Source organism: Corvus moneduloides, chromosome 3, assembly GCF_009650955.1.
Source record: "Corvus moneduloides isolate bCorMon1 chromosome 3, bCorMon1.pri, whole genome shotgun sequence".
NCBI lineage: Eukaryota > Metazoa > Chordata > Aves > Passeriformes > Corvidae > Corvus > Corvus moneduloides.
This window is the reverse complement of record NC_045478.1, coordinates 109,197,458-109,212,142: the sequence shown is the minus strand read 5'-3', so window position 1 is coordinate 109,212,142 and position 14,685 is coordinate 109,197,458. Positions and strand designations below refer to the sequence as shown.

The 14,685-nt window shown below is 53.4% G+C and overlaps 1 protein-coding gene across 1 annotated transcript in view; it reads left to right on the top strand.

Annotated features, from left to right (window-relative positions):
* The first annotated feature begins 1,605 nt into the window (after window positions 1-1,605).
* Window positions 1,606-14,685, top strand: part of PTK7 (protein tyrosine kinase 7 (inactive)) — a 35,800-nt gene continuing 22,720 nt past the window's right edge. The window contains exon 1 of the mRNA XM_032104208.1: window positions 1,606-1,718. Within this exon, the coding sequence (XP_031960099.1) occupies window positions 1,670-1,718 (49 nt within the window). The 5' untranslated portion in view covers window positions 1,606-1,669. The remainder of the gene's footprint in view (window positions 1,719-14,685) is intronic.

Sequence of the window (14,685 nt, the reverse complement as noted above, 5' to 3'; positions counted from 1 at the left end):
CAGGCCCTTTGGCCCTACACTGCAGCTGGGGGGTAGGAATGGCAGGAAGGCCTGGCCAGCTCTCTGGTCTCACTGCCCAGTAGCACAGGTGGCTGCTTGCCACTCCTTTCTCCAGTCAGATGCTGCTCACTGTCCTCTCCAGGCTGGCTTGCCCTCTGGCTGTGGGGAGCCTGGATGCCCAGCCTGTGGCTGTGGGGAGAGTGGGGCTGAGCACGATACACCCTTCTCTGCAAGGGAACTTGAGGCAGAGTGTGGGTAAGCACAGCAAGGGCTGACAGAAGTTTCCTGGCTATCTTGTGATACAGTTCTTGTTCGTGGGGCACTAAAGGCAATATGGACCTAGGAGAGGCAGCCTGCAGCACTGAGGGCTGATGTGGCAAGTGCTCCTCAGAGAAGTCATTATACCTGGATCAGCAGTGCTTAGCTCACTTTCTCTCCTCAGGAAAGAAGCAATTCCCTGAAGCTGGGATCAGGTGGCTCAGAATCGGTAGGATAGCATAGTCTGCTAGTGTGTGGGGGACAGAGACCCTTTCTCTTGCTATACATCAGCTGTTTTGCTTACCCTAAGCTTGCAGGTGGAAATAAAACTTCCTGTCTAGAGGGTGTTGAATAGGCTACCACTTCCTCTGAGGCTGCTTGGTCCCCAACCAAAACCAGAACAGCTTTTGGTGGCAGGAGGTGGTGGCTTTCCTATGAGAGGGGACTGGTCTGTGGTTACTGGCAAAGTTTCACAGCCACGTGCCCTGGCGAAGCAGCTCTGTGGTCTCCCAGGAGGTGGCAATGGTGGGGGCTTCTGGTGCAGCACCAGGCTGGCACCGCCACGCAGGGCAGCAAGCACACTCCAATCCTGTGCCACAGGTTTTGCTGAGTAAAGGCTCCAGCATCCTCTGTGGTTTCCTCATGCTGTATGCCATGCTCAGGGCCATGTCTGATGGCGAGTCTTTCACACAGTACCAAAACCAGTATTTTGGAGGCTCAACAAACCGGCTGGAAAGCTGGTGTTCAGAGTGACAACTGCCAGAGCCGGTGGTGCAGGGCTGCAGCAGGTTCCACCAGAGGCATTGGGTCGGGCAGAGAGGCTCCAGTCTGGGCCATGCAGATGGCCAGACCAGCTCTTAGTGCTGTGTCTTGTGTCCTGCAGAGGAGCAGCAAAGGAGCAGACAGCGTGCTGTGCATTGGGACTGTTGTGTCCAGCCCTCTGCCCGTAGCAGGGTGCGAAGCTCCTGGCTCCTCGCTGCCCCGGTGCCTTCACAGGGATTCTCACAGCGGTACAGAGCGAGAGCTTCTGCCATCAGTTTAACAAACAGCCCGGCTACAAGGAGCCCCTGGGCGGGAGGGGAGCTCCGTCGCCTCCTCGCTGCTCGGGGCACCCCGGAGGCGCTGGTGGGAGCAGGAGGGGTACGCAGGGGCTCCCGGCGCGACCCTCCCCGCCCCCCGTGCCGGCGGGGCTCTGCGGGGGATGGCGCCAGCGAGCCGTGAGCATCGAGCGCGGCGGCGGAGGCACGGGGGGCCGAGTCGGGCGCTGCCCGGGGGACCCCACTCCTCCCGACCCCGCCCGGTTTCCGGTGGCCGCCCCTCCTCCGGAACCCCTCCCGGCGGCGGCGGGCGGGGCGGCGGCGGCGGCGGCATCATGGCTGGGGTCCGGCGGGCGCGCTGACCGGCGCGGAGGATGGCGGCGGTGCGGAGGATGGCGGCGGTGCGGGCACTGCTGGTGCTGGGTGAGTGCGGGCCGGGACAGCCACCCCAGCCTCCCCCGCCCCGGGCATGTGGGTCCTGCCGGCGGAGCTTCGCGCCTCCCCTCCCGTCCGTGGCTGGGCCGCACTGGGGCCGGCGGGCGGGGGTCCACGGCCGGCCCCGGGGGTGAAGGTGGTGCGGCCGTGTCCGGGGCCGAGCCTCCGGTGGTCCGCGCCCCCCCGGGTTCCCGTGAGCCCGGCGGCGATGGGGCCCGCTCGTGCCGCCGGACTCGGGCGCGGAGCAGGGGCTGTGTGAGGCCCCATCTGGTGCCCCCGGGGGCGGCCGCGCCCCCGCCCCGCGCAGCCCCGCTGTGCTGCGGGAGCCGCCGGGGCGCCTCGCCCGGCTCTCCTTCCTCGGCGTGCGCCGGCTCGCCCTGCCCGCCCGCCCGCTCCGAAGGGGGAGCGTCGTGCCGAAATCCACAGGGATGCAAATACGCCAGACATTGGCTGTCTGAGAGACGGCGAACAGGCGCCCCCGGAGCAGCGCGCTCCGGGGAGGGCTCCCGGACATCCCTTGAACGGGGCTTGGCTCCGACCCGCGCCCCTCCGGTTCCGTGGGCAGGGTTGACACCGGGAAGGCTGCGCGGAGCAGCGGGTGGTTTTCCTATGAATTCTGGTCAGATCAGAACCCGGAGAAAAAGCAGTGGGCACGCGTTCGCACTCGTGGATATTGACCACCGGCCGCTGAGGGTTTTTTTTTTTTTGTCCCTTGCTGAGCGCATCTGGATGAGCCCTGTGCCCCGCCCCCCGTGCCACCCTCCCTGCCCGCTCCGAGCTCTGCGGCCCCTTGATTTTCCTGGCTGCTGCTTTTTAGTGTCCAGCTGCAGTGTCCTTCCCTCGCTCTGCTCCGTGGTGTTTCTCCCTACCGACCTAGCACCATTTTCCTTGTCTGAGGAGCCCAAGGTCTTGGCTGTGCATGAGAGCCGCAGGAGCTGTGAGCTGTCTTCCAGCCTGGCTTTGAAGGGTCCCACGGCTGCCCTATGCCACATCACCTCGTTTCTTCACTTAGGAACCTTGCAGAGAGGGAGGGTCCTATATTTTGCCAGTAGCTGTTTGCAGTCCCTTGTGTCTCACCGTGCACAGTTGCCAAGTTTGCTTTGCAGTTTCTGCTGTAAAATCAAGAGCAATCTTAGTTTAGCACCTGGGTAGAATACTGCCTCTGAGGGAAAGATATCTATAGCGCTGCTGCCCGTCCATATCTGGAGCCGTGGCTGAGCCCTGCTGCCAGGCGGCAAGTATTGTCCAATTTACAGCTGATAAGCACGAAAAGCAGCACTTACTTAGCTGATTAGCGCCGTGATTGCCGCTCGCCTTGGCAGCCTTCTGGGAAGGCCGTTTCTGGAGGGGGAGTGCATGCTTAGCTTGGACTCTGGTTTGAAGGCATAGGGCCCTTTGGACTTGCCACAGCATTCACTAACGTGCCAGCAGGCCACCACTGGCACCTGGGATGTGCAGACCTGCCTGTGAGGGCTGTCTGTCGCCTTTTCTGCCACTCTGTAGTTGCTGGAGTTTCTGTGCTGCTCCAATCACATATATTCCTCCTTATTTCTCCTGCTGAGCAGGACCACATCGTACAGCATTGGGGGGAACATGCAGCTGTCCTGCTCACAGACACTGTAAAAAATTTCGGGTGCCATCAATGTAGCCAAAATGTGCAGTTTGATGTCTAGGTTTTATGGGCTAGTGGTAAGTTTTGTGGGCTGCAGGGCATTGTTTCTCTTTGCCTGTGGATGCTGTTTGGCAAGAGCACTGGAGAAAGACCTGGGAGGTGTGGAGTATCCATGGCTCACAGGTCCTTTGCCATGTATGTGTTCCAGAAGTGCTTGGTGCCTGGTCCCTCTTCCTCCACTTCCATTGTTCAGCGAAGCTGTGATCTTTCTGGAAGTGGCACTGCAGCATGCCAGATGTGCGCTGACTTCTGCTGGAACATGTGGTTGAAATGCTAGCAGAGGAAATATTTGCTGAGTCAACTTTCCTTTAAAGCAAAAAAAAAAAAAACCAAAAAACCCAAAAGGTCTATTTTATTCTGGAAATGCCTCCATGTCCTGTGTTGAGCTGTGTGTTTCTGTATGGCAGTGCTTTTCTTGTGCTTGCTAGCAAGCCTGGTCTTAAAGAAGAAAATTTCTGAAAACAGGAATGATCTGATCCCCCTTGGGACTTGGCTGTGTTCAGACAGTGCTCTGGGCAGGCTGGAACCTCGATGTGGCAGGAGCTTCAAAGGCATGGCAACTCCATAGTTGTGGCCATGGGCGCTTCTTTGTCTGCACAGTGGGGTCCTGAACCGCTGGGAGCTGGCACTGATCAGGGCGTTGTCGCGTTTAAAGATCCCTTAAAGATGTGCTCTGAGCTCTTAATTGACCTGGAGTGAGGCCATCTTCTAAAGGCAGATGGGCAGATGTTTAAACTGCAACAAGCACCTGCATTTAGTTGCATGCTGGGTGATGAATGTTCTTGCTGATAGGAGCACTTCCTCCCAGTCTGCTGAATCTCTGAGTGGATGGCGGCTCACATCTCCTAATTGCTCAGATGGGTTGGTCTCGCCTTGTTTGGCCAAAAGCTGGTCCGTGCTGCATCCAAGCAGACTGGCATGTGTGTCGTGGGAAGGCAGGATGCACTTTCTCTAAAGGCCATGGAGCCCAAGGGGAATGGAGGGGAGAAGGTAAGAAAGGGGGAGGAAGAGAAGAGCCTGGCCTTGGGGCAATGGACAAGAACACAGGGGCCAGTTTGGCTGTAAGTGATAAGGCACTTCAAAAAGATCTGAAGGCTGTGAGGCCTGGTTACAGGTATTTACTGGAGGATTTTTACACTAATGTTTTTCTTGCCTTCATTTCAATTCATCTGCTATTTAAGTTGCAAAGATCAAAGCTGTATTCCAGCAAGCACACGTGGACTAAAGTAAATAGCAGGACTTAGTACACCTCTTCCCAGTGAATAAACACTCTTTCCTCTCTGAACATTTTCAAGCATACCTCTCAGGCCTGGAATGCAAAATATTTCACATTAGCAGTGGGTGTTTCCACTGCTTTCGATATTTGGGAACTTGGAACAAATGCTTATTTAGAAGTGGACAGACTCGGGTACAAACATGCTCTTTGTGAAGGCAGTTGCTGCTGTGGTGTTTGGAGGGAAATTCCCTTGAGATTGGAGGACATGTAATTGTTTGTCCAGACCCCAAGGAAGAGTTCTCATTCTCCTAACATGAGCATTGGTCTCATGGGCTGGGACAGGCAGCTCTTTGGAGGCCTGGAGGGCAGCGAGACGAACAAGATGCTTGGCAGATGCACAGGAACATTCTTCTTGATGAGGTTTAAGTTGCACAAGGTGTTAGCTTTGGGTTTGGTGGGGTTTGCAGAGGCTGTGAACCAGCACAGTGGATTTTGCTGTGTTAGGGAAAGAGGCAGCCCCACCTTTGGCATGGCAGTACCTGCTGGAGAAGGCTGAGCATTTCCAAGGTGTGAGAAGGGCAACTGTGGTGTCTTTTACCTTTGTAAGAGATCAACTGCGTCTTTGGGAAGAGAGATGGAGAAATGATAATTTGACAGTTGGTAACCTGTTGTTTCCTGGGCTCAGTGTGTGTTTCAGCATGGCAGAGGTGTCAAGGTGGGTGGCCTGATTCCATGCCTTGCTCCTTGCCTGGAGGATATTGGGAGGTGGCATCCAAGAGCTACTTGTAAATGCTTTTAGTCTGTTGGAAGAGCAGATGTTGTATTGCACGAGGGGTTAAAGGGCTGTGCTGTGCCCGTAGCATACCTTGCGTGCTGCCTTGCCTGAAAGAAGTAGTCGTGCTGCTGGACACAGAAGGATTTGTTCTCTGACGCAGACCTGACGAGGAAGCGGGGGGGATGCTGCAGGTTTTCAGGCTTTTCATGTGGCTGCTGCTAGAGCAGTGGCCATTCCCTGGGCTTTGTCATGGTTTGGAGGCTCTGCACATGATTCATGTCTTGTTCCTGATGTCCTTGTGAGCTTTCAGCAGCCCAGAAATGTTGGGCTGTGGTTTTTAGGGAGGTTTTTCAGAGGGAGTTGCAAGTAAGGTGAGGGGCACTTGGGTTTTTCAGGAACTTTTTTGCTCGCTTCCTGATGCCAACACTGTTGAACCACAGCATATGGAAGCAAGCAAATGGATTTTTGATTCTGGAGGATGTGGCCTGTTCAGAGTCCTGCACTTCTACCTCCTTCATCCTACCAGACGCTGTCAAGATCTTCTCTGCTGGTTGTGTTGGCTACCAGCTCTCTCCTTTGCCTTGCCTATCACAGTGGCTGCTTTCCTGCGCTGTTGTTGGGTGTTATGGGAAGGAGCAGTGTCAGGTCACCTCTGAAGTCACATAGGACCAGCAAATCCACCTTTGCAATGCAGTGGGAGCTGTTGTTTTTGCCATTTGGTTTAGAGTGGACAGCTGGTGTGCCTAAAAAAGGACCAGACTGAAGGAAGGATCATCTTTGTGGAGAAGACCATCTCCTGTTTCACTCTTCCTGTGCCTTCTGCATATATCACTGTGCAGGCAGTAGGAAGGAAAAGAGGCTTGCAAGGCGTGTCTTTGTATGGGTGTAAGTTGGTTTGGGAACTAGACCAGGGTCTTGCTTTGCAGGAGGCACACAGGTGTGTGTAGTCTCGGGGAATGAAGCACTGGAAGAACAGTTGTTTGGGGTCTCTTCTGGAAACAGGTGAAGGAGAAGGGCGAAGGCTGGTTGTAGTGAAACTCCTGTGGGCTCTTGAGGTTGGAGGCATATTCAGTGTTTTAAGCAGCTGCAGCTCTCCAGGTCCAGGCTGTGGATCCAGGTGCTGCTTGAATAGAGGTTGAATGGGTTTGTCCAGCGCTTCCTATTGCCTCTGCCTTCTCTGGCACGTTGCAACACAGTGAGGATGAGCCCATGCCACCCAGTCAAAGCAAGGACTCAATTTCTGGTCATTCCTTTGTTCCAGGGAAATACTTCACAGTAAGCACTGTTCTGTGTTTACCTGTGTCTCCTTTTAATCTGTGCAGCTCTTGCTGAGTAGCTGTGGAAGATCTTCAAGCCAAAACACAAGTGGTCTTTGTTTCAAAGCATCAATTTGTGTTGGCAGCCAGGTCTGCAGTGCATGTGCTTTTCATTGACTGCTGCTTCGGCTCCATTTCTCATTCCTGCCAGCTCTTTTTTAAACTTCATACAGAAATGTTTTTCCTGAGCTTAAAAGGCTGACCTGTACAGTGCTCCTAGTCTTAACTTAAGCCTTACCTTTTTCGGGGAAGTAGTCTCTGTCTGGTCACAGAATAGACTGCTTACCTCTGCTTTGAGAGATAACTAATACACACTGTCTGATCGGCAAAGAGAGAGGCAAGTGGGGGACTTCAGAGTGGTTTGCAAGTTTCTGAAAGCCTGGTCTGTGTGCCTGGGATGAGGAGTTTTAGTGTGCCTGCCCAGCCCTGACTTTTCCCAAACTTGCTTGTCTTAGCAGTTTGGGAAAGTTGATGGGTGGGTGCTATTTTGATACCCTTTGCAGATTGTTACAGCCTGGGGCTGCTCCTTTTATTTGATCAGCTTTCAAAAATCCATCCTCTATTCTCTGATTTTGACCTCCTGAAATTGTTCTGCAAGGGCTTCTCTTGAAAATGCATTCTAATCCTTAAAAATTTTAAGTGCCATCCAGGCAAGGCCCATGCTGTAATTAAAACATTTCTGCTGGTAGTGAATGAATGAATGAATGCCGAGGTGTTCAGGTGCCCCAGAGAGCAGAATGAAAACCATCCAGGTCCAACTGCAGAATTCAGGATGGAACAGTGAGGAACACTTGTGAACTTCTGTCTCCCTGCACAGGGGGTGCACATAGGTTATGTGTCAGGAGAGGGGGCATGGCTGGTTTTACCTGATGATTCCTCCTATGAGGTGGTGCTTGCCAGTGGGATACCAATGGCCTGTCTTCTCCCTATCAAATTAGGCTCTGACTCGAATGGAGCGGGCAGGAATTTTGGCATCTGTGAACTGGAGTGTGCACAGGGCCCCTGAGCGTGCATGAATTGAATCCACGGCTGTCAGGTGGTCTGCACCTCTGTGAGGCTGGGATGTCTTGGATTGATGGTCGTATTGTGCAGGATGATGAATGAGGAAAACTGATACAAGCAGATTCCTGTCTGGAGGGTGGTGTGACACATTTGATTTCAGGGCATGAACCTTCCCTCTCTGGAAAACAAGATGTTGCATGCTGGGAGAAAGCAATGATGTAGGGTTGCTGTCTGTGCTGGGACCTGGTGCAGAAAGGGGCTGGGGTTTAAGTGAGTGAGGATTACAAGTTTCTTTATATTTCAGCCCCTGGTTGACCTGTGTTCAGTTCCTAGGTGACTTTTGTCCTCTAAGACGGCAGTATCTGAGAGCGCTGTGCACTCAGACCTCGGTGCTAATGATGGATGTTTGCAGCTCTAAGATGACAGGCTGTATAACTTTTCCTCTCCTGTGATGCTGTTGTGAAATGAGGTTTGTCCCAGCAGCAGGATTGTACACTTTGATGCAGTTCAGGCCACCCTGAAGAGCAGCCAAGACTGCACCCTCGCTGCTGTTGATTTGGGCAGACTGGCAGGTTGGCTCTGCCCTCTGTCACCCCAGAAGAAAGCCAGACAGGGCTGTCCCCAGAGCCATGGCATGTGGAGGCCACGTCCCATTCTGGCTGCAGAGGGGAGGCTCGTGTGCCTCTGGGCAGCTTTCTGTGAGTGATGCTGGCACAAGATAGTCACGGTATTGCTTAAGACCAGCTATAAACGCTCTCCTCCTTGCAGTTGCTCATTGGCTTCTTTGGGAGCACAAAGGCTTCCTTTGATTCCAACCATACAGTGGCTGTCCAAATGGTTAAGGGCAGGACAAGCTGCGGCTTGCAAGTGCCTTTATTGCTCTCCACTGCAGCGTGCTTTGGTGTGTGTCCTGGCTCTGCTGGGGCAGCCCATCACTCCTGTGGCACGGAGCTGCTCCATGCTGCTGGCTCTGTTGAAGTCACTGGCAGTGCCTGGGTCGCTGGGAAGCTTTCATGGGAGAAAAGATCATTAATTTTGTCTTTCCCAGCAAGGACAAGACCAGAGAGAATAAAGCCAGACAGTCTTGTAGGGTGCCACAAAGGGCAGTGCATCTGGTTTTCCTTAACCATTCATGGGAGCGTAGATGGGCTTATGCTGCTGAGGTCAAGTCATGCAGTTGCCTTTGCAGTGGGACCAACACCGAAAGTCTCCTTCAGCAGTTGAAAGAATTGTGCAAATTGTCTTGGACCAAAAAAACCCAAAGCTTCTCATGAGTTACCTGATGTTCTTTGTTCCTATCCATCCATACTGCTTGCTGTAAACACCATGAGCCTGGCACACGTCTGAGCACCTGGCAGGTGCTATGGGAGTGGCCAGTTCCTGGGCTGAGACTTCTTCTGTAGCAGTGAGATCTTGTTGTGTGATCATTCTTTCCTCCAGCTAGGTTGGAGCAGTTCTTTATCCACCATATTCCAAGCAAGAGCTGAGCGACAAAGGCAACACATCTGATTTTTTCTTTTCCTCTGTTAACTCTTGATGGCTCTCCCTGCATGTTGTGTGTGTACTTGCAGCCTTCAGATATGTAAGTGGAGGAGCTACTTGCTGGCCCTCACCAGCACTGACCCTCCTGCTCCAGTCCTGCCTGTGTCTTGCTGCCTTTTTCTGGCTCAAATACAGCTGTTCCTTTTCCAGCTGTGCCTCCTATCTCCACCTCTTCCTGATTCCTCTTCTGTAGCTAGACCTGCCACAGCATGCCACACACCCCCTTCTCAGACTTTGCTGTTGCTTGGTTTCTCTCCAGTGCCTGCCTCTGGGCACTGCTGCTTTCCCAGGTGTGGCTATGGCTTCCTTCTGCCATCATGAGCTTGCCTTTGTCTCCTTGAGCCAGGCTGGTGAGAAATCAGAGCAGAGCTGGGGCTGGGCTGCTGAGATGTTCAGGTGGTTCTTGGAAATCATGAGGCTTTCTGCATAAGGATTCTTCTGCTCAGCTAAAGGATAGTCTCAAAGCCATGTGGCCTGAAGCAGAAAGCATTAATCTGAATGGTTAACATTTTGGCAAGGAAATAACAAAGACTGTCATACTGGGCATCCTTCACCATCATGTTTTGTTTCTGTGGCCTTGCTGGGATTTGGCCCTGCCTGTCATTGGCTGGAGATGCATTCCTGCAGACAAAGGCCTGCCGTGGGTTTGATGAAGCAGTCCATTATACCTGGGTTGCTGAGTGGCCACACTGAGCAGCCAGGCAGCTGCAGGTATCTCAGCACAGCTTCTTGCTCTCCAGGACCTGGATGTTGAGTGTCTGTTGCCACTGTTTGTGTGCTTCCTTGGCATTTGGTTGCTTAGGACGTCCAGGTACTCTCTGCACTGGTGGCTTTGTGGCTGTCCAGTAAGAACAGATAAATTTCCAGATACATTGGAAATCAGCTTTTCTGCTGCAATGGGGAAAAACACTTACTTTTCAAGGAGATCTGGTTAGTATGAATTTCTGTCTCAGTGAGTCTGTTATAGCCAAGCTTTTCTTTAATTTGATGCTGGGGCTTAGCATTAGATTTATCTGTAGCAAACATTCCGCCTAGTTATCGATTTGTAAAATATTCCAGAAAGTGCCCTGCTGCATCTTCTTCCCACTCAGTGACTTTTTTCCATTTTTAGCTGAGGTAATGTAGCAAAGTCTCATAGAGAAGCTACCTCTTAATTAATATTGCATGAGCAGAAGAAAATATTAGCTTCTCCATCTGTTCTCCTATTTTTGTGGCTTTTAATATAGATTCATAAATGGCTTTAATGAAGGTAAACAAGGAACTGTTCTCTTCTGTGCCCTCTTTGCTTTCAGAGGTGATACTGCAGGCCCAGCCTCCCTGGTGATGTTTCTTCCAGGAGGTAGGTCCTGGACAACAGCGCTTCCCTGCACAGTCGTAAATGATGATTGTGAAATGGGGCTGATCTTCAGCTTTCTAGCAATTAAAAGAGGAGGATCTAGGAGAAATCTGCAGACCTGTAGGACATAGCTGGAGACAGATATGGGGATGGTGCTTTGTAACCAAAAAGAAGCCAGTGCCACACAGATGGAAAATGGATGTACAGTGCACAGCAGGCAGTGTTCATGAACGAGTGTTCCTGAAACGCTCAGGAGGGTTGGCACAGAAATCCCAAGAACCCAGCAGGGCAACCAGTCCACCCTCCTCAAGCTTCAGAGGCAGCCAGAGGTCAAAACCCAGGAGTCCAGAGCCCATATAAATAGAAGGGGCACTGATGCAGCTGATGGAGTGAGGCCTATTTCCTCAGTGCTTTTTTGCAGCAATTTTTAGTTGGCACCACTGTGGTGGCTGCTAGGAGAAGTGAGTGCCTCTCCTGGGAGCTTCTTTCCTTCCTGTGGGAGGGGAGCAAGCAGGTTAAACCTTCAGTAAACCAAGTGGTGAAGCAGGATGCTCCAGAGACTCACCTCGAGTGAGACCCACAATGCAGCTGTGCTCTGTGGGGAGCCCAGCAGTAGGATTGCCCCCGATCTAGTGTTGTGTTGTGGCATTTCCCAGTCTCCATGACTTCTCCTTGTTCCTGGGAAGGCGGAGTGGCTGGGTGCATGCTTGTGGGTGGGCTATACAGAGGCAGCGGCAGGAAGGAGTGCACAACTGAATGCCTGCAGCACTTGCCAGAGCACGGATGTCGTTTTCAGGACCATGGCACGGATGAACCATTTCTCCCATGAGCTGTAAGCTGTCTGGAGAGCTTGGCCAGCTGGATCTTCATGGCAAATCCATCTGAGTCTCTACAGGCATATAACTAAGGGAAACTTAGCTGTAAATATACTGACATGACCTGGAGAGAGATTTAAAATATTTATCCTAGAGCAGAGCTTGGGATATAAATAAGCTCCCTGTCTGTTTCCCTGCACGCAAGGCTCAGAAGTGCAGCTGTCCCTTTGTCCCCAGCTCTCAGAGTCCTCTTTGGGACCAGCAAGTTGCTTATGGATGGGCTTGAAGTCCATAGAGATGGTGTAAACATACAGCTGTCAGCAAAACGGAGAGGGTATTTGCAGTAGTGTAGATGTGAATTTTTGACTGCAGCTTCTGTCCCCTCATTACCCCTACAGCTGCTGGCCCTGCTCTGTTGCTCTCGGGGTGTTTGTGGAGTTTGTTAGTGAGCCATATCTTGGGTAAGGTTGTAACCCTCACACTTGGCCCCCTGAGCAAGCATGATTTGCAAGATGTCCAGACCAAGCATATCCAAAGGGAAGCGCAGGTTTGGGTGGTTCTGGGGAGGTTTTCTTCCTTCCAGTGGGTTTGGTGGCAGCATGCAGAGAAGCAGCTCACTCAAGCACTTTGAGTGGCAAATAGGCTTCATTTTCCAACAAACGCTCCTGGGAGGGCAAGAAGGGCTTGCTGGCAGGAGTGCCCCATGCCCAGTGCAGCCTTGGTGACCTCGCTGCACAGAGAGGAGCTGGCTCTGAGCAGCAGCTTTGTCTTCGATGGCGCATTGCTGAAGCAGCGGGCTTTGCTTGCAGGCCTCGTGTGCACACTGCTCCTCCTTGCACTGCTTCCCTTGCCCTGGCCTCTTCCCACCCCCACCCCCACGCCCTTTTGTCTTTACATCCTGAGCTTCCATTCTCTGGAGCGGCTGGCTGGGGCTCCTATTTGCTGAAGGGAAGTGCCAGACAGTTTTATGGAGCTTCTTCTGTTTTTTCCTGTCATCTGGAACGGTGTTTCGGCTGGAACAGGAAAAACGTGGAGCCCTGGCCAGCAGCTCCATCCACACACACAGTGCTGTTATGGGGGAATCCCTCTTGGCTGGGCTTGGGATGGCAGGAACAACATCAGACTTTGGCCCTCAGCCTGAGCACAAGGAGGTGAAGATGGATTGGCAAGTACTGGTGTGATACCTGGACGTGCTGGCCCCAGCTGCCATGGGATGATCTCTGAGCCGCACAGACCCTGTGGGTGCAGCAATGCAGCCTCGCTGCCACTGGGCCTTGCTCCAGCCCCGGGGCAAGGAGCACTGAGCCAGCTCTGTCACAGCTCTTCCCTGCTGGCAGGACCTGCCTGCCTGCTCAACACCACCTGGGCTGTCCCCTGCCACCAGAGGAGTTTTGCTTAGTAAAGGCCTTTGCATTCTCACATGGCCCATGCTTAAATTGTGGGGGAAGCATCATTCCTCAAGGCCACTGCATGGGAAGCATGTGTCTCAGCCTGGTTCCACTTGGCATCTGTCTACCGTGTTTCCTTTAGTGGGAGAAAAGCGCAGTACCTCTGCTGTGCTGGCCAGAGAGCTTTGCCTTCAGATCACTGTGTCTCCTGTCAGCAGCAAACATCAGGTGTTTATGAGGAAAGCAGGGAATTGCTCAAGGGCTCAGAGCAAGCCTGGGAGTTGGCTGGCAAGACTGGTGCGTGCAGCAAGTCTGTCAGTGGTGCTGAGTCGCCCTTGAACCATTTGTGTTTCTCACTGGAGCTTGGCAGTGCAGCTGGCAATGTCTGCTCAGGAGCCTTTGGCTGATGCCTCATTAAAGATGGTTTCATTGAGCCAGCAGGATTCCCATCTCCTGTGCTGGGCTTGAGGCCTCCTGTCTCACTTGTTCCTCTGTCTCTGTTTATCTGCTACAAAGATGTTGTCCTGGGAGTCCCATGGCCACCGCTGCCTGTGGTGTCCAGCAGGCAGGTATGGGCCCACTTGCTCAGTCAAAGCAAGCTTCCTTCTCCACAGGCCAGGGGCCAAGTGGTGCTGCCAGCACGCAGCTGTGCGCTGAGCATTTGGGCAGGAGAAGCGGTGATCTGGCTGCTAACTCTGCCCTCTTCCTCTCTCAGCTCCATGACTGCAGCACTGCACTCATGGCTTGGGCTGGTTCTCCGGGCTGGCTGCTCAGAAAGGGGATCTGGGCTTCTCTTAGGGGCCTGGGACCACACAGTGACCCAAAAGAATAGCATCCTTTCCCTGGTGCAGTGTCCTCCAGAGATGCCCACGTGCCCTCTTGCAGCGGGTGCCAGGAGCACGGGCACAGCAGAGCATGGCTTGGAGCACTGTCAATGTGCTCCCAAGGCAGACAGGCAACTCCTGCAGCTCCAAGGCCAGTTGTTCTGGTTCAGCAGCCCCAGCAGTTTCAGGGAGTCAAGGAGCTTGGCTACCTTGGGGAGTTCCCTCTCCTGCTCCAGCTTTTTCCTGTTTGAACGAGGTGCTGAGATGTTGGGAGAAACTGTGGGGCAAAACTCAGCTCGCAGTTCAGCCCAGACAAATTCTCCATAAAGACCACTAGCAAATCCCACAGCCTCGGGGACAAACTGAGCAACATGGTGTCTGCCCCACCAGATCAGGTCAGCCTGCAGTGGGGTGTTGGTTAACAGCAGCCCTGCTTGGCTTGGGAATGAGCAGGAACCTCCCAAAATACTCCCATTGCTCTGTGGCTGCAGAGTAGCACCCCTGTTTGCTGTTCTTACCTCACTTCCCACCCAGCTGCCCCTGCCTGCAGAGGGTATCATCACATTCTGCTGCTTTGGTTTGGCTGCTGCCTGGCTTTGGGCACACAGGAGGGCAGGGTCTCTGCTCACTGCTGGTGTAAAGGTGAAGGCAGGGAGCTCCTTTGGCAGAGTTAGGAAATTGAGCTTGGGATGGTCTTGGGAGGAGCAAGCCTTTGGGATGTGTGGCTGGGGAGGGGACTGGGATTTGCAGGGTCTGGGCTGGGCGAGTAGGATGGGCAGCATGAGGAACAGAGGCAGGGAAGCCTCCAGCTAGTTTGAACCGGGCGAGTGAGTGTGGTCAGTGATGGGATAGCCTGGCTATCCTGACGTGCTGGCAGCTGTCAAGAGTCTGCAGCTGGTTTCCTGGGCTCCCTGTCCTTGTGCTGAGCCTTTTTGTCAGTTCTAATGGCCTTTTCTCCTGCAGCAGATGTGTGAGCAGTACCTGCCTGCCTTGGGATGGAGCTGTGTGCAGCAGAGGCTGCCCTGCTGTGTGTGGCAGTGAGCTCTTCCCAGGCCCAGCTGTACCCCAG